The 27,872-nt window shown below is 43.6% G+C and overlaps 1 protein-coding gene and 1 long non-coding RNA gene across 11 annotated transcripts in view; one reads left to right on the top strand and one right to left on the bottom strand.

Moving 5' to 3' along the window:
• Nucleotides 1–27,872, top strand: part of ABLIM1 (actin binding LIM protein 1) — a 316,427-nt gene that overhangs the window by 197,061 nt on the left and 91,494 nt on the right. For all 10 annotated transcript variants that reach the window (XM_053583778.1, XM_053583779.1, XM_053583777.1 and 7 more), the window contains 2 exons: nucleotides 20,029–20,155; nucleotides 22,380–22,473. In XM_053583778.1, the coding sequence (XP_053439753.1) occupies nucleotides 20,029–20,155; nucleotides 22,380–22,473 (221 nt within the window). The remainder of the gene's footprint in view (nucleotides 1–20,028; nucleotides 20,156–22,379; nucleotides 22,474–27,872) is intronic.
• Nucleotides 16,098–22,367, bottom strand: LOC128581231 (uncharacterized). The gene is made up of 3 exons (XR_008378784.1): nucleotides 22,142–22,367; nucleotides 20,656–20,698; nucleotides 16,098–16,143 (listed from the first exon to the last, which is right to left on the bottom strand). It is a non-coding gene; the product is annotated as an uncharacterized LOC128581231 (long non-coding RNA).

Genomic DNA, 27,872 nt, shown 5'->3' with positions numbered 1-27,872 from the left:
TTTTTAAACAAGACTTGAAACTTTGCAAAGCTTTCTAAAATGAAGCAGAAAGTGACCCTTTTTTAGTGCGACTCTCTTCCTTGATCATGTTCACAGAGTCCAGCAGATATGTCAGAGGTCGTCTTTTTCCTTTGAAGTGTTTTGTTCCCATATGAGTCTGCTCCTGCCGAGCCACAGTCCTATTTCACATTCTGTGTCTGGTTTCCCATAATCACCGAGAAGGTGAGGCCAGCGGGAGCGGGAGAGCAGCATGGGCTGATGCTGGAGCGAACAGTCACACAAAACAGTCTCTGTTTAGCTCCCTGAGTAAAGACGCAACGTTTCTATCTCCACCGCTCAGCGGCTATCACTCTGTCTTGTTCTGATTTAGGTAGAACGCCCATTGGAGTCTCAGCTCTGCGCTTCTTCCTTGTACCTTACAATAATTCGTCTAACCTGTAAAGCTATTCTGTTCTTTTTTTCTTTTCTTGCCCCTCACCCACCACATTTTATTATATATTTTTTATTTTTTTATAAATCATATACACATAGATCATGTATACAGTAATGCATTTATGGGGTACAATGTGCTGATTTCATATAGAATTAGGAACATTTACATCACACTGGTTAATATATACCTCATCTCGTTTACTTAATTATTGCAATAAGACATTTATACTCTATACTAATAGATCTGACATGTACCCTTGCATTATGCACCATAGGTGTGATCCCACTATTCACCCTCCCTCAATCTGACCTCCCCCCTTCCCTCCCATGCCCCCTCCTCCCTCCTTCATCCTGGGCCATAGTTGTGATCTATTCCTCATATGAAAGTATGAGTGATTGTAAATTGGTTTCATAATAGTACTGAGTACATTGGATATTTTTTCTTCCATTCTTGAGATACTTTACTAAGTAGGATATGTTCCAGCTCCATCCATGTAAACATGAAAGAGGTAAAGCCTCCATCTTTTTTAAGGCTGCATAATATTCCATGGCATACATATACCACAATTTATTAATCCATTCATGGGTTGCTTCCATGACTTGGCTGTTAGGAATTGAGCTGCAATGAACAATATGGTGCAAATATCTTTTTTATAAAGTGATTTTCATACATACACATGGTAGAGGAATTGCAGGATCAAACGGCAGGTCTACTTTTAGATCCCTGAGTATTCTCCGTACTTCTTTCCAAAAGGGATGCAAGCACTCACATAGTGTTTACTGTGTATCAGGTCCTGAGTGACTGGTTTACATGAGCTCATCTTATCCTCCTACCAACCCAGTAGGTTGGTATGAATGCTGTGCCTTTTTATAGATGAAGAAACAAAGGGTCAGAGAGATTATTACATAACTTACCCAAGGTGATGCTGAGCTGGGATCTGACCCAGGCCATCTGGCTCCCAAAGCCATGCTTCCATTTCTAATATTTATTTTGTGATGACTTGATGATATGGGCATCGTCTCTGATTTTCAAAGATGGGGGTGCTGAGCCTTGGAGTGGTGGCCTGATTATCTGCAGATTATCCAGGTGTCTTGGAAAAACATTTGCCTGTGTTGTATCATGGTCCAGTGAGTGGTTTCCCATCAGCAAGTTATTTAGAGCAACAAACCACTTCAATGAGACATTGGTGCCCCAAACTAGTTAAAAATGTCACCATATCCTGTCTAATGCAGTTTTAATTCAATAAGCAATAAATGTTACATAAAATGGAGATAGTAGTAAAAGTTAACTTCACAGAGCTGTGATGAACATTAATTAAAGGGTTTTGATAACTGATATATAATTTTCAAAACGATTCTGTCTAGAAGACATTACACTCTACCAAAAGGTTAAGTGTGATCCTTGAAGGCTTCTTTCCGCTCCATTCTTCATGTGTTAACCAGAGACTGCGGGATTCCCACAGATTAGGGAGCGGCGTGAGGAGGAAGTCTGTTGTGGCACTGAGAGCGTAGTGAGTGGGGTGCGGGTGTTTTTTCCTTCCATGGCTCCTGTCTGTTTCAGGCCGCTGAGCAGGAGCAGGAGCTCTCTTGGGTCACCCTTTCCTTGTCAAAGGGTGTCTGACTCACGTCTGACTGTGTGATGTGGCTTTGGGGGGACTGACAGGATGAACCTCCACCCAAACACGTCTAAGCCCGTCTTTGCCTCTTTACCCCCCACTGTGCACAGCGCCGGCGTTATTCCACTCATGCCTGGAATTCCAACAGGTATCGGGGCAATTGCTCCAGCTGGACCAAATTCAAATCATTTCCGATAGAGCTACGTGTGTTTTCCAAGGGAAGGAGAACATTTCCAATTATTTTATTTTTCTGTTTGTTGCGATAGCTTTTCATAGTTGCAAGATAATTTTCTTTCATCTTTATGTTCTCTGTCAAAAGAACTTGGGCAGGTGGAGTGGGAATTGTCTGCTGAGACACTTACAGTAGGTGAATTGGTGGAGATCTTACCTGGGACCGCTTGGGCTCAGTGCCTGGCTCTTCCACGTCTTTGCAGTCTGTTTACCTCTCCATCTTCCATTTCCCCATCTGCAAAATGAGATGCTGATACCTACGTTATAGGACTAACTGAGTAAACGTATTAAAGTTGCTGTAAACATATTAAAGTTACATAAAACAATCAGCTACTGTTGGGCATAGACTTCCGATTTTTTGTGGAGAACAGTCTTCATTTTTTTGACTCTGCTTTTCACTCTACTGATCATGGCAGCTGCCTTTTTCTGCTCATTGCCCATTTTCCACCAGTGTTAAATACCAGTGAGGGTCAGAAGCCATCTACACATACAGCCCGTGGAGTGTTGGAGTTGGACTCACAGTGATGTGTTCCATGACAGTGTTTCCAAAATCACAGTGGCCTCCTTCCTTGGATACCTTCTCTCTGTAGGGACAATGGCACAGGAGGCTTGGCAGGGAACTGCTGAAGACTGTGGGCTCTAGACAGGCTGTCAGCTGGTTCTAAACCCAGCTCTACCACTTACAGGCCGAGTGGCCTTGAGAACTCAATCTTTCTAGGCCTAGAATAATAATACACAATAATAGTTTCTTTCACATTGGGTTGTTAAATGAGATTAAAATAAGTAAAGTGATTGCAAGATTCATGACACATAGTAAGCACATGTATGTTAGATGTTATTTAAGGAAGATGTGTGCCTGGAAATGGAGCCTAGAGATGGTCACAATCAGAAGAGAGAGAAAAGAGCCAGTGTGATGGCTGAGAATGCTACAGTCTGAATCCTGGTCCTGCCTCTTCCTAGCCAGGTAGCCTTGGGCAGGTTATTGGATGTCACAGAACCTTGGTGTCCTCACCTATAAATTAGACAATAGCTGCCTCAAAGGGTTGTTATAAGAATTAAATGAGATACTTCATGGAAGGCCAGTCCAAAATGAGACTGCCATGCCTGGGGGAAACCCAACCAGATCAGAGGCTTTGTTGTTCAGTGTCCTGAAAAGTGAAATCGGAAGGGCAGAACCGTGGGGCTAGGTCCCGGGAGGCCTGGAGGAGTTTGGCAGTGTGGAGCTCCCAAGCATCACTTTTAACCTAGAAGATGACCAGATAAAAACAATGTTCTAGAAAGATGAAAGTGATGATGGTCATAGTGGTTTCCAAAGTCATTAATTTCTGGATCAGCGATCAAAGTTGGGGAGACCATTGATTGTGGTTACAAGAAATTAATGGCTGTGAGAAAAGATGAGAAGGTAAATAAAAGCACCATGTTAAGGAAAGACAGGATCTCACTGAGCACCTACTGTGTTGTAGGCACCAGCTAAACTCTTTATTTCACAGTTAACGTACTTCATTACTACGAAACATTTGTCATTAGAAACAACCATTGGTGTATAACTGATGGCACTGTAATTGTTCACATACAGGCCCCCCTCTATCCCCAAGAAAATGATCCCACTGCATGCAAGGAAGCTGTCGTATTTCTTTCTTAACAAGGCCTAGCACACAAAATCTTAGATGACCATTCTTTCTCTGTCTCTAAACAGAGAGAATTATAATTCTCTCTTTTTAAAAGGTTTTGAGTGTTTACTGTAAAACAACGTGAATGTTACAGAAAAGCACAAAGGAGATAAAGATCACCTAAAATACCATCGCCAAGAGATGACCTCTGTGAACCTTTTGATAAACATTCTTCTGGCTGTTGCTCTAAGCGCTGTAGACCTGTGTACAATTTTACATAAATTCTTCCCATGGCATTTTGTTCATATCCCCTCTTTTCAAAAATTATTCTTCTGAGTGATTCACAAAAGGCTGAAAGCCTTGAATTTGCCTGGGCCCTTTTGCACATGGACCTGGGCAGTTAGCACCACAGAGCCCTGGTAGTTCTTGGTGGATTTCTCTCCAACCAGGCTATGAGCTACTGAATGGCAAGGATGTTGTCTTTTTGGTCCTTATGAATAGCACTGCGCACATGGAAAGCACACAGGTGTTTGCTGAGTGAATTGATGCTGTCCCAGGAGAGCCTTTGAGGGAGTAACTCTCAGCTTGCAGGTCCCAGGGTAGGGTCTGACTGTTCAGTGAATACGCAGTTTGGGTGCATGAGAAGTAAGCATGTTTGAACTCATTTTTATCTTCTTATCTCACAAGTGTTTCTACTTAATATGAGTGGCTATTTATGTCTTCAGATAAATTTGTGGGCTACATTCTCACAAATTTTTCAGAAAAGGAAGAGGGGCTGGTGTTATTTGCAGGGCAGCCACACCTCTCTGGGCATTTAGCATGCCATCCCCTGGCCTGAAGAGGTGGAGGTCTAATCTGGTATGGCCATTTCAATGTTGTTCTGTGTGTACAGGTAGGGTGTTAAGAATGCTTGGAATTTACATAATAGCCAACAATTCACTGCAGAGAGACAAGGTATGTTGCAAAGAGGAATATTAATACTCAGATGTTTCAGGCTGAAATCTGAAACAGTTACGAGTCAGATACAAAGACCCCAGAGGGATATACCTTCTCCCTGAACTTGACCCTGGGTTATCTCAGGTGCAGGAAAGGAAGAAAATTTCTTGCCTTATAAGGAATGAGTACAACCGAGGGATTATTAAAAAGTGCTTTCAGTGGGTAGAAAGTTAATGGCATTTTGTTATTTACTACTTTTGTCTCATAGATATGTGTCTTACATAATAGGCCGACGCCTTCTAACAACTTATCAACTTAGATGGAATTTTAATGGTTGGAATAGCAGTCATTTCCCAGTTTAATTTTAATTTGTGAGCAGCAGTAAAAAGTTAGCTGTTCTAAAAGACTGCTGTGCGTACCTGTAGTTGTGCGTTTATACAGATCATCCCTGGAAGGATATTTGAGAAATTGCTGTCAGTAGTTGCAAGGGAAGGAGAGAGGAAGCTGAGTGGCTAAGAGACAGGGGAAAAGAGAAGTGATTTTTACTGTATGAAAAAAAAAAAATTGTCACCATGTATTTTTACCTATTTGAAACCAAAGTAAATTTGAATAATAAAAGGCCCATTCCAGGATGAAGTCTCCCTGCAGCTTGCCCTTGTGATGACCTTGAGCTGTGTGCATGTATGAAGTGACTAGTCACATTTGATAAAAGCACTAAAACTGACATTCTGCCTCTTCTTTTTCCTGTCTTTGGGGCAGGGTAAATGTGCCCATGTTTGCTAATAAGTACTCAGTCAGAGAAGCTGACATAGAACTCAAATATGATTTCCTCTTTGGCAAAAGCCCCAGTATATTAGGTGAACACAGCCAGTTAAAGATTTATCATGGGGCAGCGCCTGTGGCTCAATTGGTAGGGCGCCGGCCCCATATACTGAGGGTGGCGGGTTCAAACCCAGCCCCGGCCAAACTGCAACCAAAAAATAGCTGGGCGTTGTGGCGGGCGCCTGTAGTCCCAGCTGCTCGGGAGGCTGAGGCAAGAGAATCGCTTAAGCCCAGGAGTTGGAGGTTGCTGTGAGCTGTGTGAGGCCACGGCACTCTACCGAGGGCCATAAAGTAAGACTCTGTCTCTACAAAAAAAAAAAAAATATTTATCATGAAACTCTCCACTAGGTTAAAGTTTATAAGTAAATTAGGGAAGTCAGCTGAAGAACAAACTTTCTGGGTACATTTTTTTTTCAATTGAGGTGAAATTCACAAAGCATATAAATTAACCCTTGTAAGGTGAACATCTCAGTGGCTTAGCCCCCTCACAGTGTTGTATAGCCACCACCTCTATCCAGTTCCAAAACTTTCTCATCACTCCAAAAACGAAACTCTGCACCCATTAAACCAGCATATTTCACCCTTTTTTGATAATCTCACAGCACACTTGGACCTATCACAGTTAAACTTCCATGGCACACTTAAATTATGTTGATCAAAAAAAAAAAAAAAGAGTAAAGAAAGGACATACTTACTGTGCTTTGAACTTCTTTCAAACATAATTTAATTAATGATCTTTAAAAATGTTTGTGGTCACACGACTAAGATCCTCTCAGGCACACTGGTTGAAAATCACTGCATTAAACAGTCATTCTCCACCCCTCCCTTCTCCTAACCCCTGACAGCTACCAACCTGCTTTCTGTCTAAAACATTTATTAGATATTTTATATAAATGGGGTCATATATCATATAGCCTTTTGTGTCTAGCTTTGTTCATTTATTTTAATATTTTCAAGTTTTTCATCCAGGTTGTAGCATTTATTAATAGAGTCGTGCATTGCTTAATGACAGGGATGCATTCTGAGAATGGGCAATTTTGTCATTGCTCGAACATTCTAGAGTGTACTTACACAAAATTAGATGGTAGAGTTCACTAAATGCCTGGGCCGTACACCTGTATAACATGTGATTGTACTAAATACCACAGGCTTGTGACACAGTGGTATTTGTGTATCTAACAGATGTAAATAATTTGTTGGGCTACAGTGTTAGCAGCAATGCCATTAACTGTTAGTGGACATTTTGGTCACTAGGAATTTTTTAGCTCCATTATAATCTTAAGGGATCATTGTCATATATCAGCCCATTGTCAACTGCAGTGTCTGGATAGGAAACCCTCACTTCGCATCATCCAGATCATTGGAAACTACAACTGTAAGCAAAACAACACACAGCAAGTCCTTGAGAAATGTTTCCTTTGATGTTGTTTCATTAGAACATCAATGAGGAAAAAAATTTTCATTTCTTTTTTTTTTTTTTTTTTTTTTTTTTTACTTTTTTTTTTTTTTTTTATTAAATCATAAGTGTATACAATGATATGATTATGGGGCATCATACACTCACTTCATAAACCATTTGACACATTTTTATCCCAGTGGTTAACATAGCCTTTCCGGCGTGGTGCATATTACAGGGGTATTTGCGAAACTTGGTAAATGTAGAATATAAATGTTTTGGCACAGTAACTGAGATAACGCCGGAAAAATTTTCATTTCTTAACATGTTATTTCATTTAAAGGCATAGTTTTCCAAGAATTAATGATGTTAAGTGAAAATTTGCTGTACTTTATTACTTTTTTTTTTTGGAGACAGAGTGTCACCATATTGCCCTCAGTAGAGTACTGTGGCATCACAGCACAAAGCAACCTCGAACTCTTGGGCCTAAGCAATTCTCTTGCCTCAGCCTCCCAAGTAGCTGGGGCTACAGGCGCCCGCCACAATGCCCGGCTATTTTGTTGTTGTTGTTGTCATTGTTGTTAGCAGGCCTGGGCTTAATTCAAACCTGGCAAGTCCCCATACTTTGTTACTTTTTATGAGTGAATAATATTCCACCATATGACAATAAGCCTGTTAGTTTGTCCATTCATCTGTTACTGGACATTTAGGCCATGTCCATCCTTGGCTATTGTGAATAATGATAAAATGAGCATGCATTTACAATATTTGTCTGAGTACTTATTTTTAATTCTTTTGGGTCTTGGTACAATCTTTAAAGAGTTTTGTGAAGGTCTACACCAAATCTTAAAAAGGGGTGGCTGCCAATTTTCTGAGTATTTTCCAGAATTTACTGGCTGGTGCAATGGCAGGTGATGGTATGGACACCACTGAACGTCCTCAGATAACTGCAGGTGACAGAGTTCATCTGGGGCACCTCTCTTTCTCTCATCTGTTCCCTCTCTCACTCTTTGGTCCTTCCATTTTTATACCCCTTTTCATCCTCTATTGCTGGCCATAACTTAGGCAGAGGACCATGCCACCTGCTCAGCCTGCTGTTAGAAATTTGTCCCCAAATTTTGCAAACTCTCCAAGAAAAGGAGTATCAGCATTGCTGTAGACATGGACTTTGAGATTCAGCCACGTCAGCTTTGTCTCCCTGCAAAAAGATATGCAACAACTCCCCTTTTGAGGAGTGGCTGGGGAATCAGATAATGTTTACAAAGCATGTCTGGATTAAATATTGTAAGCAGAAAGGAAAGTTGCTCTAAGTCCACAGAGAGGCCCTGGTAGAGCCGTGTACTAGATGAGTGGTCACATGCCCTGCTCTGAGGGAGACCCCATAATGACATTGCCTGTGCACTGAAGCTGTGGTCAGAACTTTTCACCTGTGCAGGTTGGAAATCAGTGCCTTTGAGGTTGCTGTGGGACCATCACCTTTCCTGAGACCATCACATGACTGGGTGGTGCTCGGCTTTGTTTTCATAGCTTCCCATCTTTTTCTTGCTGCACAGATGGCATTTTCAGGTGAAAGAAAATCCTACTTTTGATTTTAGGTCAGTCTCTGGGATGGTTACATCATCTAAAATGGTGCTGAGCAACCATGTGGGACAAATGGAGAAGGGAGCTTCTGGGCCTGTCCTCCTCCAGCTAGGCTTGGGAAATTATCAGTTAATAATTTTGAAGTTGTGAATATTCTTACTAGAATGTTCATTTATTTCATACATGTAGTTGTTCCTTTTGGTAACAGTTCTGAAAATATGCATGTACACACACACGCACACACACAGGAGTTCTCCTTGACAAGACGTCAGAGCTAAAAATTGGAAAAGTGAATACATAGTATTAAGGTTTTATGCTAATATTTTTATTTCCCATCAGAGAATCTCCCCTATATTCCCAGGAAACATAGGCATGTTACTATTTTTATGTATCACTCAGAGAAATGGATGAGCAGATGATCAAGAGATTCTTATGCAAGGCATTGGACACTGCCTTTAAGTAGATACTAAATTTCTTGGCTAGTTTTCAGTATCTTTGAAAAATACATGTTCTGCTTGATAAATGTGTACTCACTAACAGCCGGTGTACCATGTAGACGACACTCATGTCATTCATTCTGTTCCAAGTAGGCCGTGAGAAATACTGTCTTCCTGGGTTTACCACAGTCAATGAGAGCCCTGGGTGCAGGGGCAGGGCTGTGGGCCACACAGAGCCATTCTCCAACATCATTAGCTGAAACTCTCAGACTGTCCATCCTGACACTTCTGAGTACAGCTTCGGGCCACAACAGACTGGCTTCTGTTGCTTTGCTGCACACCATCATGCCTCGCAGCACTAGCCATGGGATTCCTGCTTAATAAATTCTTTATTAATTGAGAGGAAAGACAAACAATCTGACTCCCTTTAATTTCCTGTTCACATCCTGGTCATGAATACGGGGAAAGAACACACACCCAATGCTAGCTAAAGGAGAGGGCTTCTTGACCTTGAGAATTCATAATGCTTCTGACAGAATTCTGTGGGCAGCAGTTCCGGGATTAGAATTGGAAGTTTGACACTTGGAGGTAGAGAGTGGGAAAAATAGATAACAAAGCTGAGTGGGGGGAGGGACGGCAGAATGAAGAGAGGAGGGTTAAAGGGTACAAACATACAGTAAAGATAAAAGGAATAAATTCAAGATTTGAGAACAGAGTAGTATGACTATACTTCAAAAAAGGTAGTGTCGTCAGGGGATAGACACCCTAACTCCCCGACTGCACCACTGGGTAGCATGTACACGGAACAGTTTCTCACTTCTCATGTATCCAGGGTGTTTGTATACATAAAAAAACTAAAGTAGATAGAAGGATATTATGAAGAACAAAAAATGAACTTATTATGCAAATGGTCTCTATGAAAACTATGATCAAAGTAATTAAAATTCTACAATTATGTGTGATATATGCTTAGAGGAAAGATAGGATTTGATGCCAAATGTTAGGCTATAGAGGACGTAGAAAATGGCCACTGCCTGGCCTGGCTTCTATTTCCTGATTAAGTCTCACAATGCATTGCTATAATGGCCCATGAAACTTTGTTGTGCAGTATTATTTTCCAAAGATGACAGGAACTTTCCCTTAAAATAGCACGTCAGAGGCTGCTCTGGCTTCACAATGTTTCCATCTTGGCTGTCAAGATGGCAAAGTGAGTAACTGACCTAAGCAGGGGCATGGGTCTCATTCAAGGTTACATACTCAGGCACCATGTAAGCCTTTCAAAATCATTCTGGTCCTCTTTAGTAAATCTAAGATGTAAAATATTTATAGACTTGAGACTCTAGTTTCATAGACTGGGAATACATTGGGTCTACATGGAATTCTGACTCCCCCACCCAGTGTATGTCTTCTGACCTCATGTTGCTTTTCTGGCTAATGGCAGCATAGAATTTTAGAAGTTAAAAAGTTTTTAGTTTATTTATTTATATTTATTTATTTATTTAGAGGCAGAGTCTCACTCCTTCAGTCTCGGTAGAGTGCAGTGGCATCATCGTAGCTCACAGCAACCACAGACTGCGAGGCTCAAGTGATCCTCTTGCTTCAGCCTCCTGAATAGCTGGGACTGTAGGCACTCATCACAATCTCTGGCTAATTTTTCTGTTCTTAGTACAGATGGGGTCTCACTCTTGCTTAGGCTGCTATCAAACTCTCTGAGCTCAAGCTCACCCACTTTGGCCTCCCAGAGTGCTAGGATTACAGGCATGATGCACCACACCTGGCCCTAAAAAGTAGCTTTTAAAAATAATTCTTGAATAGTTCCTAGTCTAACAAATTTGCAGTTTCCCATCCTGTTTTGTGCTCTGTCCTTTCTTACATTGGCCCCGTAACTATGGCATTTGCTCTGAAATGCTTAAAAAGGAAATTGTGGACTCATTTCAGGGAGGGGGATGGACTGTGGCCAGTCAGTATTCGTCAGTTCCTCCGTGTCTTATTTGGGACCTGGCAACACTCAACAGCCTGGATGAGATGAAGGTCAACATACAACAATATCCACTACTAGACCAATATTCTTATCACTGCTAATGTTGTGGCTTTTTTAATCAAGGAAAGGTTTTTAAAAGCCCAAATCTGATATACTTCAGTGATGTTAAAACTGTAGACCAACACTTACAAAAAGTAACACGAGGAAGGTCTGGGTTTTTTTAATCCATGGGTTACAAACTCAGGGGCCTGTGAAGGCCAGGCCAGTACCATGGATGCGTATGGTCAGTTCAAGCATGAGAACAGGTGGTTAGTGACACTCAGACCTGTGGGGCGATGGGAACTCTGGCAAATTGGAACCATCTGTCCTGTATAAAGTAGGCAGTCACCGTGCACCTCCAAACAGTTATTTCCATGGAGGAATTCATGTGTCAGAGACTGATGAGATGTGTTGGAGGCTTGTGTTGAAAGCAGCTTGTTAACCTAACAGAATGTGATCCATGTTCTGGTCATCCTTTCTCTCTCTTTTGGGTAGATTATTCTCTTACATTCTGCCTCTACCATTTTATTACACAAGATCGGGACATCCATGTCCTACAGGAACAATTAATGACAAGATGACATTGAACTCAGGACCTCAAGTAAGCCAAACCCCAGAACTTAAATTTGGCTGGGTTTTATTTTTTGTTTTGTTTTGTTTTGTTTTTCTGGAAGTTCCTTCATTTGAGTCCTGGCTGGGGATAAAGTACTCTAGTTAACAGTCTATTAAAAGGATATAAAGTCTCCAAAGTCTTATTCCATTTTCTATTTATAACAACCTAATGTGAAAGGATTTTGTTTCTATTTATTTTTTATCTATTTGTATAGGCATGAACTTACAGTGATAATTTTGTTTATGACAAATACCGGGGGGAGAGGAGTTAAATTCTTGCTGTAAAAATGGATTTCAGGGAAGGCTTGAATTTTCTGGAACATATCTGGGCAACATTTTCAATACTGAACATTGATTTAATTCTTCATTAAAAAAGACTTTCCGGTAAAAGAAGGGCATGGTCCTAATTGTCTGAAAATCCCTATGGACATTTTGTAACTCTTAAGTATCTCAGTGTCTCAGCAAGCATCGATGTAGATGAGTAAACTTCCTCTCTAGTCTTTTTTTATGATTTACATTTTTTTCACAATAATTCTCTATACAGTCTTTACATTTGAATGAACACCTCATGCTCTGTTTCCATAGTGGCTGTGTTTTCCCATTTATAGCAAAGGGGCAATAACAGGAAAACAAACCCATGATTAGAGGTTTAAACTCAGAAGTCCTCTAAGTTTAAGGCCTTGGTTCAGGTGGTGCCTGTGGCTCAAGGAGTAGGGCACCAGCCCCATATACCAGGGTTGGCAGATTCAAACCTGGCCCTGGCCAAAAAAAAAAAACAGCCTGGGTTCATGTGCATTTGAAAACAGGAGATTGGCTCTGTGGTTACTCAGGCACTATTGGTGTAGTAGCTATGGACCCACTCTGGGCCTTAGTTTCCTGTGTGTAAAATGAAGCATTTGTATCATATGGTCTACAAGTTCCATCTGGCTCAAAAAAGGTTTTGTGGACTATAAAATGCAGATAATCTTTGTTCTTCCAGGTTGATGGAAACCCTAGGGTGTACTGAGGTAAGGCATGCAAGCTGCAGACACAAGATGTTAATGTTATTGTGATGATCATGAAACTAGTAAGAAACCAAAATGCCTTCCCTAGAGGCTATGGGTGCGCCTTTTTATTTTTTTTTAAGGGGAAGATGCAATTTAAATTAGATGAAATTATTTCAAGTAGCAGGAGGTAGAGACTGGAGTGATGATGCCACATGTGCTCTCTAATCCCTGACACCCTGGGAAGGTAGGTATTATCAACCTACCCATTTTACAGATGAAGAAACTGAAGCCCAGCAGTTTCCCAGCTTGCCCAGGGTCTCTCAGTTCAGTGTCGGAACCAGAATTTGACTTCAGGTCTCTTTGGATCCAAAATCCTTAACTGCTGCGAGCTGCCCAATTTATTTATAGGAGGGGCCAGAACACATGCAGATGAAATGATGAAGTGTCTTATTTGTCCCTGTTGCTGCTTTTCTCTTCTTCCGCCTTTCTCCCTTCCCCTCACTGAATGATATCTTAGATTCCTTGGCTTCCTGGTCATGTTCAGCTCTTCAAAGGCCAGTTAAAAACTCCCTTCTCACACCCTCTCCCAGGTCGGGCCCGACCCAGACTGGGAGACCTACAGGGGAAGGGGCCGTCGCTTCCTCTCCTTCTTTACCTCCTTTCTCCCTTTGCGATCTGGCAGGGGGGTGTGAGAGGTAGAGGGACAAGGTGCTAGTTACCACTGGTGCTGTCATGCTTGTCTTTCTGCTAACATTGGCTGGATACATTGGTGGGGGTAGGCACATCTTGAACTCCTTGACAAAAGTGTGCAATTTCTGGCTAGCCTCTCACAACCACTGCTCCCACCTCCCCAGACTCATGCCCTGCTCTTTCAGGGTCTCACAGCCTCTTACTACTAAAGTCCACCCAGCTAGCAGGCACTATTCCCAGAATGGGTTCATGCGAGGTGCTTGGTCCTGGGTACCCTCCTCAGGACACTTGTGCACCCCCGTGGCGGGAGTTCACACTGGTTGACTTCTGTCTTCTCCTTTACCTGCTGTCAAAGGTGGCTCCAGCCAGCTTCCTGCCTTCAAGATTCAGCAGGCTTCAGATTTTTTGTTTCTAAATACTTCCAAACTCTAGGACAGTGGTCCCTGACCTTTTTGGCATCAGGGACTGGTTTCATGGAAGACAATTTTTCCATGGACTGGGGAAGGGGCATTAGATTTTTCTTAAGGAGCAAGCAAATAGATCCCTTGCCTGCTCAGTTTATAGTGGGGTTCATGCTCCTATGAGAATCTAACACCACCACTGATGTGACAGGGCGGAGCTTGGGTGATAACGTAAGTAATAGGGAGCAGCTGTAAATACAGATGAAGCTTTGCTTGCTCACCCCCACTCACCTCCTGCTGTGCGATTCTGGTCTGTGGCCTGTGGGTTGGGGACCATAGCTCTAGGACATGAAAGTCAAGAGCAAAGGGACACCACACTCCTGCTGTGTGGATAACTCCCTGCCAACTCTGCTATCCATTGTCAAATTTCAAATTTCAGAGGTGGATAGTGAATAGGTGTTGATAGTTATCGGGTAGATAGTGCTACCTTGTGATTAGTCCTGCATAGATATTCCCAGCACCCCATGCAAGATGGAATACTTATCACCATGCTCCTCAGCTCCAAGGCCTTGGCCAACGATTCTGAGATAGTAGGAAAAGTCCCGTTTCATGTTCTGGAAGCTTCAATCCTGGGTGGGCAGTTGCCACCTTCATGAGTGACTCAGCCCAAGGCATGCAGGCCCAGGAAAGGTGGGGCGAATGGGAATTTAGCTCCCACGTGATTCTCTTTTCTATGACTTCATGTTCTAAGATTCTCTTCACAGAGTAAAACATGTGGCCCTTGCCCTTCTCAAATGGGAGATTCCCAAAAGACAGCAGTTGTTCTCAAGGAAGACAGGGATCTGGGCTGAGAGTAGCTGCCCAAGTGATGACGTCTCTCATAGTTGGAGAGCACTTCCTGAGAGCTTTGTGTCCCCACTTTTTCAACTTAAATACTTTTGCAGCCCAGGAGTCCATAGCCCTGTGCCAAAAACATTAGATGTAGAGAAACAGGTAGGATCCTTATTTTTAGGGATACGTATTGCCTTTGAACAAAATGACATAAACGTGGAACCAGGTGTGTACAGGGGTATTAGTTTAACTTGGACATAAATAGCCAAATCTCTGCTTTTCTTTGGCTCTCGGTGGTAAGAGTAAAGGAATTGGGGCAAAGTATTCAAGGTTGGATTTTTTTCTTTTCCTTGTTTTCATATCTGGTCATTGTTTTTCTTTGGTAGAACACTGGTGAGTTGCTAGTGGGTTTATTTCCTCGATGCTACTCTAGATTCACCTATTTCTGACTTTGGCAATAATTCCAGTGCCAATCACCAGGTTTCTATATTTATCAGCAGCTGCTTCAGTGATGTGGAAACAATTTTCTCAACAGCTGAAAAACATGAAGATAGAGAGGAGGACATGTTGTTATTTATTAAAGAGCTTGGTTAGAGTGAGCACGGAAGGAGTGAAGCATCCAGCACGAATTTCTCATCTTTGCATCTTTTCCACTTTCCCCACATGACGTCAGGCTCCAGTATAAGACCGTGGCTTTGTCCAGAAAGGAGAGGGCAGCCTCTGTGCAATACCCCAGAACACTCTGGGTCAGAATATTGATATGGGCTGGTGTCCTCGTATCTAGAAGGCAGGCTTTTTGATTTGTATCTTAAGGTTTGGGATGAAGAAGGTTTTATTCCAGCCTCTACTTTCAGCCCAACTTTACCAGCTAGCTGGCTTTGAGCTTTCAGCATTCAGTGAATGTTGCTCTGTAAAGCATTATCAAAGTCAGTTATAGAATGCCTGCCCTCCGTGAGGCACTGTGCAGGACACAGAGGGGCTGGGTAATGGAGACCCCACTGGGAGGGTCAGAGGGCTTTGACTGCAAGGATCGTGAATGATCATAGCAGTCTTTGTTGTTCTCCAATTGTGTCTTCACTTCTTTCATAGCTCTGGGATACCTGAGCACTGAGGTGCTTGTAAAGAGCCAAGAAGCCCAGTTCCCTGTCCTAGCTCAGTCCCTAACCAGGGAAGATGGAAGCCTATTAAGCGGCTAGCACAGTCCAAGTGTTGTAAGTGTGGTACAATGCTTTACAATGCATGATCTTTCTTCCACGTAACAAACAAAAAAAGTGACCATTACTGTCTACTTTTCACAGATGAGATGATGAGGGTTCAGAGATAGTAACTTGCCCAAGTCTTCCTGACACCAAAGCCCATGCTCTTACCTCCCCCACACCATCCATCTCCTCAGACCTCACTGCTGGTGCCAACAGGGACGCCTCCAACACCTCTGTCAACCTCCCTGAGCCCAAGTCTTCTCTAAAGTATGTTTTCTGCCTTAAAAAAGTTCTTACCCAGCATCTTCCTTATTTAAATATTTGCTGCCACCTAGTGGGAATTCTGTAATTAGAAGAATAAAGAAAATTTTCAGTTCAACTTGGATTAAAAACTGTCCATTTCATCCTATAAAAGGTAAAACTATGCAGACAGTAAAAAAGATCAGTGGGTTTTCAGGGGTTGGAGGGAGAGAGGTCTGACTAGGCAGGATGAAGAGGATTTTTAGGGCAGCATCACTACTCTGTATGATACTATGATACACTCTGTATGATACACATTCATCCATATTCATAGGCTGTCCAACACCAAGGCTGGAACCCTAATGTAAACCATGGACTCAGCTGCGGGTGACATGTCAGTGTAGGTGTGTTCATCAACTGTACAAAAGTACCACTGCTGGGGGATGCTGCTGATGGGGAGGCTGTGCGTGTGGGCACAGGGGTATGTGGGAAATCTCTGTACCTTCTGTTCAGTTTTGCTGTGAACATACCACTGCTCTAAACATAGTCTGTTTGAAAAATAATCAGTCATTTTCTTAAGTCTATACTTTGTTCCTACCTCTTAAAATTATATTTTTAAACAAACATCATGGGCTTTCACTTTTATCTCTATAGTAAACCAGCAGATATGAGATTCCTTTCGTAAAATTTTTGGTGAGATATTGGAATGCATATAAACCCCAGAATTTTTTTAAATGGCACACCTCTTGGGCATAGGACACAACTACAAGAGGGACTAGTTGTTTGTACCCTCACATTAATCTGAAATAAAACAGTTTAAAAACAAAGGAATGCACATAAACAATAGATTTTTTTTTTTAATTCTTGATATTTTGTGACCATCCACTCTACTCTCAGATGTATTTTAGATGGCGAGCTATATCCTAAGAAATTCTAACCAGCAATATTCAGACTTCATATTTTTTTTAATATTTTTTAACTTTATCAATACTTATTTACTGAATTTCTAAAAAATTCTCCTGGTCTAAAAAATGCAAACCATACAGAGAATGTGAAGTAAGAAGTAAAATCCTCCTCCACAGAGGGACGTCTCTTCAGAATTTTTTATGTTTTATATTCTATTCTGGGAATAGGATGCACACATACCATTTTCTCTACTACTTTTCTGTGAAGAGCTTATGCTATGCATACTGTTCTACAGATTTTTTTTTTTTAACTTGGTCTATTTTGGACATCTTTCCATGTCAGCACACAGACTCCCTCATTCTTTTTACTAGCACATGGTGCTCCATGACTGACCATACTATAATTTAGCCCCTTATTGATATCCTTATAGGCTGTTTTCCGGTTTGTATTGTTAGAAAAATGCTGCAGGACATACTCTTTTGCAAATATCTTCATTGAATAAAATCTTAAACATGAAATTGTTGATTCTGTAGGTATGTTAACATCACAGATCAAGATGATCAAAAACTCACCTATAGTACAAAAAAAAAAGTCAAGTGTACTTAACTAGCTGCTTTGGGGAAGAAATTTGGAGGAGATTTTATAAGATATGGGGTTTGTGCTGGGTAATTTTAGGAATATTCAGAGGAGCAAACATAGTTCTAGGTTAAATGTTGTCAGAAAGCAGGGGTGGCTGGGCATGGTGGCTCACGCCTGTAATTCCAGCACTCGGGGGAGGATTGCTTTGGATCAGGAGTTAAGAGCGGCCTGGGCAACACAATGAGATCTCATTCTACAAAGCACAAACAAAAAACAGGAGCAGGTTAGTTTGGGAGTGTCTTATGTTTTTCTAGGAGGAGAAAGAATTAAAGTTGGGCTAGCACTAATGTCCTTAGTAAAAGACTAACAGTCACAGATGTGGTCAGAAGAGGGGGATTTTTTTTTTTTTTTTTTTTTTAAATAAGACATAGTTTATTCTCCTGCTTTGATACGTGAAGTTTCAAATGACACAAAAAGGCAGATGAGACTTGGAAGTGTTGGACTGCTTGGGATACCAGCATAAAGGTGTGGGGGCCAGCCCAGCCACCCGCCGCCTGCCTTCTGGCTCCTGAACATGGCAGCCTATGCAAACAAGCTCCCTGCAACACCCTCCCCTCCCATGGCCACCTTGCTGGAGTTTGGGTATTTTACTGCTTGAGATCTCATGTTAAAATTCTATTCCCAAAGTTGGAGGTAGGGCTAGTGAGAGGTGCCTGGGTCATGGAGGTGGATCGCTTGTGAGTGCCTTTTTAGTTCCCAGGAGAGTGTCCCCCACCAACAGAGACGGTAAAAAGAATGTGACCCCTTCCTCTTCTCTCTCTTGCTTTTTCTCCCCCTTCTGCCTTCTGCCAATGCCTGGAAGCAGGTGCCAGGCAGCGCTACTTGTGCAGCCTGCAGAGCCTGGAGCTGAGGAAACCCCTTTCCTTCATGAATCACCCAGGCTCAGGGCCTCCTGGATAGCAGCGCCAGTGGCCTGAGAGAAGGCCCTCGGGCATTGGTGGTATTAGCACACAGAGAGGCTGTCTCCCGCCATGGCAAAACTACGAAAGGGCTTGGACTTGGGCACTGGTCCAGGGTGCCAGGGTGTGCTCTGGAAAGGTATTAGGTGGGCAAATCTGCTTGCCCCTGGGGAATCCCTGCCCCTTCAGGGCGTGGCTAGTGGCGGGGATTGTGGGGGGCACAGGAGCCCTTCTGATGCGAGTGCTTCCATCCTTTGCTGCCAAGAGTCTTTGACTTGTGGTCTGGTTTTGATCTTGGAATAGTCAGCCATCACTTTTCACCAGTCAGTCCTTGGTCTCAGGGACGCGTTTCACTTTCTGGAATCTTCTCTGGCGTCTTCTTCGGGCTCACAGCATCTGTGATTGTGTAGATGGTCCTGTGTTCCTTATTAGAAGAGGGGGATGTTTTATCATTTTGTGCACTGAGTGGGCTTGTCTCTTGTTTCAAACCTGCCAACTGAGGGGCCTTGCATGACCGGTGCTTAATTCTGTGAGTTAAGTTTTCTATGATGAACTGGGGACATTGGGCCGACCTGCCAGCAGCGTTTGCTTTCATTTTCTCATGTACATTGATTTTGAATGTTTATAGTTGTTGAAGTTGTTTCCCAAAAAGGTTGCACCAATTTACATTCTTCTGGGTTCTTTTAAATACTCCACTTCCTTAACACAATGAAGTAGTTAATAATCAGCATAATCAGAATAATAATGGCACTTATAATAATAGCAAATGTTTACAGAGTCACTTCTGATATGCCATCCACTGTGCCAAATCCATTATTTCACTGACTTCTCATCAGAGGTTTGAGACAGGTGCTAATAATGTTTCTACTTTCCTATGAGAAACCAAAATTTAGAAAAGGAGCACCTTGCTGGTCCCATAGCTAGCCAAGAAGAAATTATTCAAGTCCAGACCTACACGCTTTCCTGTGAAGATTACTTTCTCCTTTACCTTCATTTCAGGAGCCTGCCAAGGAGAATTACAGCTAAGGAATAAGAGCCGTTTAATAGATGGTCACAAATCTTTGAGAGGCTGGTTTAGGTTGATAAGGAAGTGGAATCCCATTTATAGAAATGAGATTTAAGGAAAATGTTCCAGGAGTCACATACTTAGCATTAAGGAGGCATCCAGCCTGCGGCGCTTACCTGTACATATGCCCTCAATTAAAAGCCTATGCTCACTTTCTTAAAATCTCAGCCAAGACACTATGATTAAATATTCTCTGGGCCGCCTGGAGTTCAGCAGATACTTAAATAACCCCGACAGAACTAAACAGGTGAAAGACACCTTTAGATCCACTGGGGTTCATGGAGCTTCCATGCTACATGAGGACAAGCCTCCGAGACTTTGCTGTAATGATCTTGTGGAAGGAGAGAAATTGGAACAGGAAGGTGCTTATACAAATGTGGCGTGATTGCGTGATGGGCACACAGTGGGGTTGGGCTGGCCTGTGTGCTCCTGTGAGCAGAGTAAATGTGCCGTAACTGCTGGCTCCGTTCTTTTCCAGACTGTGCTGGCTGTGGACGAGACATCAAGAATGGACAGGCGCTGCTGGCACTGGACAAGCAGTGGCACTTAGGGTGCTTTAAATGCAAGTCCTGCGGAAAGGTCCTCACCGGGGAGTACATCAGCAAGTAAGATGGGGCCAGAGGCACGAGGATCCTTCACGCGTGCGTGGGGCCGTGGCGGGCTGTCTGTAGGTCCTGCTATTAGGCAGGGTCTCACCTACCCCATCAAATGTGCTGAAATACATTCACATCCTGTGATCACTGTGAACTATTTGCTATAAAACTTTTGAAAGAATTTTATGCTCCTTTTGCATAGCTTGGCTACTATAAACTGAATGAGTTATTAATCATTGCCAAGATGAACTGCTAATGAAGCTGTCAGTGTTATACTCTATGTCCTAGCCAATTAAGTGTTTAATGATTTCCCTTTTGTTGTTTATTTTGTTTATGTGGAACTAGTAAGCCTCTTTCCTTCTTTGAGGGCTCATGCATATTTGCAGATGCCCCCACCCAAAAAACACACAAGGCCTAGGTAGCCTGCCAGGGAGTGGATCCATGTTCAAAACCAATGAATAGTAGCTAGAGTTAAGGAAGTAAGTGAAGTTAAAGACAATAATACTATATACCTTTTTATGCCTTGAAAAAGTTTCTCCAACCTCATGAAACAACCTATTCAAAAAAAAAATGAATTTAATTTAAACATACAGTGAAACAAATAAAAAAGTAAGAAATGTAATTCTATAGGTGCAGCAAAAGAAATGTAATTCCACAGGTGCAGGGTAAAGCTGAAACACCTATATTAGAACAAGGCATCCTCAGGCAGGGGTGATGGATGGGACAGCTAAAGGAGGAGGAGAAATGGCCAGCTTTTAAGCAGACATTGAGAGTTGTGCATCTGCAGGCAACTTGGCTGTCTAGAGTGGTGCTTTGTAAATTTTCCATGCAATAACATACAGAAAATGACATTTTTACTGTGTCCTGAGATAAACAGAGGAGGTTGCCCAAGTGGAGGGGAAGGCCCTGGGCCACCAAGGCCTCCTGAGAGCTGGCTTCTCAAGGCTGTTGGGAGGCTCTGGCCCGGCATGTAGCCACTCAGGGGTAGCTAAGCCCTGAGCCTTCATCTGAAGGTGATCTGGGGCCTGTGGAGAAATGGAGTGATGGTGGGTTTGCCCTAGTAAGTTCTGAGACAGTCAAGTTGCCACCCTTCTGACAGTCAAGGTCAGAAGAAGGTTGTTTTATCATTTTGTACACTGGGTGACCTTGTGTCTTTGTTTCAAGCCCGGCGACTGACGGGCCTTGCCTGAAGTGCTTTATTCTGTGAGTATTTTCTATGATCGGCTGGGGACATTGTGGCCAACCTGCTAGCAGCATTTGCTTTCATTTTTTTGGTTATAGTTGTTAAAGTTGTTTTCCAAAAAGCCTGCACCAATTTTACATTTTTTTTTTTTTTTTTTTTTTTTGAGACAGAGTCTCACTTTGATGTCCTTAGTAGAGTACTATGGCGTCATAACTCACAGCAACCTCAAACTCTCAAGTGCAAGCAATCTTCTTGCCTCAGCCTGCTGAGTAGCTGGGACTATAAGCTCCTGCCACAATACTTGGCTGTTTTTAGAGACAGGGGTTTCACTCTTTGCTCAGGCTGGTCTCAAACTCCTAAGCTCAAGTCGTCTACCTGCCTCAGCCTCCCGGAGTGCTGGAATTACAGCTGTGAGCCACTCTGGCCCACCATCAGTTTACATTCTTCTGGGTTCTTTTAAATACTCAACTTCCATAACACAATGAAGTAGCTGATAATCAGGATATCAGAATAATAATGGCACTTATAATAATAGTAAATGTTTATAAAGTCACTTCTGATCTGCCATCCACTGTGCCAAATACATTATCTCACTGAATTCTCAGCAGAGGTTTGAGACAAGTGCTAATAATGTCTGCACTTTCCTTTGAGAAACCAAAGTTTAGAAAAGGAGCTCCTTGCTGTGGTTCCATAGCTAGCCAAGGAGTTGATCGGGTCCAGACCCACACTCTTTCCTGTGAAGAAATACTTTTTCCTTTGTCTTCTTATCAGGAGCCTGCCAAGGTGGCAGCCTTGACTGTCTCAGGGTAACTCACCCGGGTGATCCGCGGAGATTTCGCTGTCCTTTCTGTGTGGCCCAGAGAGCCTCAGTGCTCTCTCCAGCTCCTTCTGTCTGTGCTTTAGTCATGTCTGAGCAGTCTGCCAGGTGTGTGCCCGCCGGGCAGGGAGAAGGTCCCACCACCGTCTTTGGAAAAGCGCTCAGAGCCATGTGGCTGGGTGTCTGCTCCAGCCCTTGGCTGCCTGCCCAGGAGCTGAACGTGCTCTGTCTTGCAGGGACGGCGCCCCGTACTGTGAAAAGGACTACCAGGGACTCTTTGGGGTGAAGTGCGAAGCCTGTCAGCAATTTATCACGGGGAAGGTCCTGGAGGTAAGTGGCAGATGGACACCCACAGCCACGAGCATTCCTCACTGGCATTCCTCAGAAACACAAGCCAAAGCCTCTTTTCCATTTTCACTATTCTTTTTTAACATCTGGAGGAGGGAAAGTAGCTGCAGGTGACTGTCTTTGGGGATTAATGTGCTGAACTGTCCTCAAAGCCAAGCTCTGCCAAATTGCTCATGTGGAAACTGGAGGGATGAAGAATTTGAAGGGGAAAAAATTAATGTAATAAAGGTTCTATGGAGAATTATGTAGAAAGGAAGGTTATATGAGACATTTTTATTTTTAGAAGTTAGGAAAGAGGAAACGAGGAGGGTGTTGGAGCTGTATGTGTACACATGTATACACACAAATGTATACACACGTGCGTGTGCGTGTGTGTGTGTAGCCATGTGTAGACTCAGTGAGAATGGAAGCTAAGAAAGGAAGTGTGAGTGAAAGGAGTAGACTGCCCCACCTTTCAGAAACCACATCCTGTGTGACCCTAGCACCCTGTCAAGTTCAGGTGCAACCGCCTGAAGCAGAGACAAGAGCTCTGTTCCTGCTTTTTCAGCAGCTGCCCCACCAGCTTCTGCCTCTGGGCTAAGCCAGGTCTGGCCAAGGAGAGACTGTTGTCACAGGGAGCCCTGGGCCAGGGTTCAGAGCCACTGCCCACTTGTCACAGGCTAATGCGGTTGTCAACCAGGTCCAATGGAAAGAGAAAAGTTGCCTCATTCATATCCTGCACACCAGGGCAGAGAATGTGTCCTGTGCAGAGGTGGGTCGGGAAGCTCCACAGCTGAGGGGTGACCACCTGGTCCTGCAGCTTGTCACCTCCCTTCATTAGGCACCAGGGTACTAAATCTGGCAAAGACACAGACACAAACCTAAGGGCCCCGTATTTTGTTTCTGGGCTTTTCTCTCTCTTCCATGGGATTCCACCCCAAACCTCCAGCATAGCCTTCCCAGACCTGCCACAAGCTCTTCCGATGGCACACAGAGAGGTTGGCATGGGCTCGTGCTGGGACTTTGTATAGCTCATTGCTTTTGAGAAACAAAGACGTGGCTGGGTTGTTTATCAAATGTGGGTGCTTCTTGGCCAGAGGAGGGGGGCTCTGTGAAGAGGGAGCAGCACCCACAGAGGCTCCGTGGATAAGCACAGCACACCAGGAAAGCGTGAGTCAGGCAAGACCACTCTTGAGAGACAACGCTTGGGAGGACAGAGGTGCCCAGCCTCGGGGGTCCTATCCAGGGGCTTAGGCTTTGCCTGAAGAGTGGTGGGAATAGGAGTGGTGGAAAGCCACTGAAGTGGGTGTAGCTGCAGTGTCACGTGGCTGGATTAGATGCCATGCGGAGTGGATGGGAGTTCTTACCTCAGTGTACACACGTGGTCGTAGCGGCACTGTTCACATCAGCCATGAGCTGGAAACAACCCAGATGTCCATCACCGGATGAATGTGTAAACAAAGCATGGTATATTCCTGCAGTGGGGTATTAATCAGCCTTAGGGAGGCAGTGATGCCTGCTATGACGTGGATGAGCTTGAATAAAAGAAGACAGTTGCAAAGGCCACAGATTGATTGATTCTATTAAAATAACAATATCCAGAATAGGTAAATCTGTAGAGACAGAAAGCAGATTGGCAGTTGCCAAGGGCTAGGGTAGGGGGCAGAGGGAAAATGGATAGGAACTGCTTAATGCATATGGGGTTTCCTTTGGGGGGTGATAAAAATGTTTCAGAATGAGGTAGAGGAGGTGGTTGCCTAGCATTTTGTGAATAAATGTCCTGAGTGCCACTCAGTGGTTCACATTAAAATGGCTAATTTTGATGAGGCTTGGTGGTTCACACCTATAATCCTATCACTTGGAGAGACTGGGAGGTAGGAGGATCACTTGAGGCCAAAAGTTCAAGACCAGCCTGGCCAGCTTTGCAAGACCACCATCTCTACAAAAAATCCAAAAGTTATCCAGAAATGATAGTGTGGACTTGCAGTCCAACTACTTGGGAGGCTAAAGCAGGAAGATGGCGTGAGCCCGGGAGTTTGAGGTTGCATTGAACTGTGATGATGCCACTGTACTCTAGCCTGGGTGACAGAGCAAGAACCTGTCTCAAAAACAAAAACAAACAAAAAATGGTTAACTCTATGTTATGTGAATTTCAATTCAAAATTTTTAAAAATGGCTGGCAAAGAAGAGGCAAGAATGGAGACAGGGAGGCCAGTTAGGAGGCTAATATAGAAGTCTGGGAACAAAACGCTGGTGGCACCATCTGGTCTGGAACCTGAGAAATGGACCCCACCAAGCCAGGTGTGGTGGCACCTACAGTCCAAGCTCTTGGGGAGCCTGGGGCTGAAAGATTGAGCACAGGAGGGCCAGCCTGAGCAACATAACAAAACTCTGTCTCTAAAAAAGTGAATAAACTTTCAAAACAATAAAATGGACCCTCACCCTCCACACACAGGGTAGGAGGAATTCTCTCATAGCCTCTCCAATAAAGCTTTAATGGATAACCCAAGGTCACTCAAAAACTAAGGTTTTCACTTAGGGAGAAGCACATCTCCAGAAACCTATTGGAGAAGATGGTCATGACACACCCAAAGGACAGGAGGAATTCTCTCATAGCCTCTCCAATAAAGCTTTAATTGATAACCCAAGGTCACTCAAAAACTAAGGTTTTCACTTAGGGAGAAGCACATCTCCAGAAACCTATTGGAGAAGATGGTCATGACACACCCAAAGGGCAGCTTAAATTTCAAGCAGTCACATCACAACTCTCAAAGTGGATGCTTGGTGCCTCCCCACCTGTGGTGGCGCCCAGAGGGCTTCACAGCATTTTCCTTGGGGTTCCCAAGTTTGATCTTTGACTGAAATAAACTTGAGTTGGGAGCAGTTGGGGAATTTAATTTTAAAACAATAGAATGCCAGAGCAGTTTCCCAGGTGCTCAGCCATTGGAAGAGAGTTGGGAAGATGCTAAACATGGTGCCCCAAGTGAGGCAGCCATGTTTGCTGAAGGCACAGATGGAAACAGCTGTCTCCTGGGTCCACACATGGAGCTGTGTTCCCCACAAAGAGTTGGGGAGGCAGAAGGTCTGTGTGTGTGTGTGTGTGTGTGTGTGTGTGTGTGTGGTGGTTGCCTTCAGATGGAGTTCAGCAGCTATGGAGGGAGTGTCTAATAGCTAGGTCCAAGAACAAGCCATTCTGAAGCAACATCTGCTGACTCTGTTTTCTCCCCTGAGGCCCAAGTAGTTCAGTGTTCACTGAGCCACCAAGGCCTCTTCCCAAATTGGCTTCAGGTTTCAGTGAAGGCTATTTTGTTTAGTTTAAGACCTGGAGACTTCCCCTGCAATCTGTTAATGTTGGGACGTCTGGGAGTCATTTGCACCATGGTTTGCCTCAGAGTCAGGATCCGCCCAGCCAGCCTACTGTCCTCCTCAGATGGGCATGTGATCCAGAAAATCATCCTGCAGGGTTATCACACTGACGTGTGGCAGCCTGTGAGTCAGGTTGGCTTGGTCACCGATAGAAAGCAGGACTGGGCTCCAGGCACTTCCCTCTGCCCACCATTCTCAACCCTTGGTGGTGGTGAAACATTATTGTAGATTTCATTGTAAATACTGCGAACCTTGGGTTTCTGTGGAATTTTTTTTTTAAACTTATTTCATCTACAGAGAGTACAAATGTATTAGTTTTCTGTGTTTGCTGTTACTGTGGTAGCTTAAAATGACAGAAATTGAATTGACTAAGTTCTACCTGCTGGAAGTCTGAAGTCAGGGTGTGGGGAGGGCTGGCTGTCTCTGAAGGTTCTAGACGGGGAGGGATGTCTGTCCCTGCCTCTTCCCACAGGCCCCTGGCGTTCCTTGGCTTGTGGCAGCATCACCCCAGTCTCTGCCTTCATCTTCATGTGCCCACCTCTCTGCGTCATCCCCCTTCTCTCTGTTGAACTTCCCACTTCCTTTCTCTTGTAAGGACACCTTGGCATTGGATTAGGGGCCCATCCACATAATGCAGGGTGGTCTTCTCATCTCAGGATCCTTAACTTAATTACAACTGCAAAGACCCTTTTCCTAAATAAGTTAGTTTTCACAGACCCAGAGATTTGATGAGAATGTGTCCTCTGGAGAGGAGGGGGTTACCATTCAACCTGCTTCAGTAAACCTGGAAAATTACTCAGGTATCATCCCTCTGGGGTCTGCAGCCCTGGCCTGGTTTGGGGTTTTAATTTAGCATTCATAAGCATTGGAGGGTCCCCAATGCCTGAGATGCCACCAGACCCCAGAATGAGAAGGATCACAGAGCAGTGATCAGAAAGAGAAGCCTATGCCTGGCATTGTCACTGAGTCCTGAATAATTCGGGGCAGATGGTACAGACTGACTCCCTTTGAGACTGACTGCACTTCCCAGGAAAAGGGACTGGCGTGTGACCTCCAGAGCTCTGCAGGCTCCCAAGTTCTTTCTCTCTGTTATTCCTGAATAGTTGTAAATGGTGCATGTGATGTCAGCTGGGGAGGGGAGGCCCTGAGCACCTTGTGGCTGATGGGGAAGCAGGATCTGCTCTTGCCACTCACCAGCTGGGTGAGTCTCACAACTTCCTTGAGTCTCTGTTTTCCTTTACATGCATTAAAAATATACACATAAATCCAAGACCTGGGCTGCCAGACTCCTAGAGTCTCTGTGGTTCTAAGGATCTGAGCTCTGTAATTCTCATGTCTTGGGTCTAAGAGGTTAGAGCCTACAGTTTATTTTTCTGGAGGTATTTTCCACTGACACGTAACACTCAACATAGAGCAAACACTCAAATTGTGGCTTGATATTTCATCATTTGCTTTCAGTTTTGTTTTTGACAGCAAGACTCTTTTTAGGGAGAACTTGCTATAAATGGCACATCTTTAAATGCTTCTGCTGATTGACCTATGAATTCAGGTGTGTTCTGCAGATATTTGCAACCAGCCTCCTGATTAAGAAGTCCGGGGACAAATTAGTGTGAGATACTGGAGTTTACTATCTTCATCCCTTCTTGGAACGCTCCTCTGAAGCAACCAACCCCACTTCCTTCTCACCTCCCCCTCCCTTCTACTTTAGCAACCTGGTGGTAACAGGAAGCTGCAAGAGACTTCAGGCTTAGGTCACCAATGTCAGTATAGCAAACGTGGTGGGGCAGCCTTTTGGTATGAATTTCCTGCCATCTTTGGTGGACGGCCCCAAGAGACTCTTCCTCCAGCAAACTTCCTTTCTTAGGTACAGATCACCTGCCAGCTTCATGAAGAAAGAGACAGCAACAAAATAGTTGTTATCAACACCAACGACGTAGTTCCAAAATGAAGGCAGCCCAGGAAGAGGAAAAAAAAAAAAAAAACAAATGTCAAACTGAAAGCAGAATAAAGGAAGAGGGTTTGTCCCCATCCCCTTA

Source organism: Nycticebus coucang, chromosome 3 (assembly GCF_027406575.1).
Source record: "Nycticebus coucang isolate mNycCou1 chromosome 3, mNycCou1.pri, whole genome shotgun sequence".
Taxonomy (NCBI): Eukaryota; Metazoa; Chordata; class Mammalia; order Primates; family Lorisidae; genus Nycticebus; species Nycticebus coucang.
The sequence above is the reverse complement of the archived record's forward strand: the minus strand, read 5'-3'. Positions and strand labels throughout refer to the sequence as shown.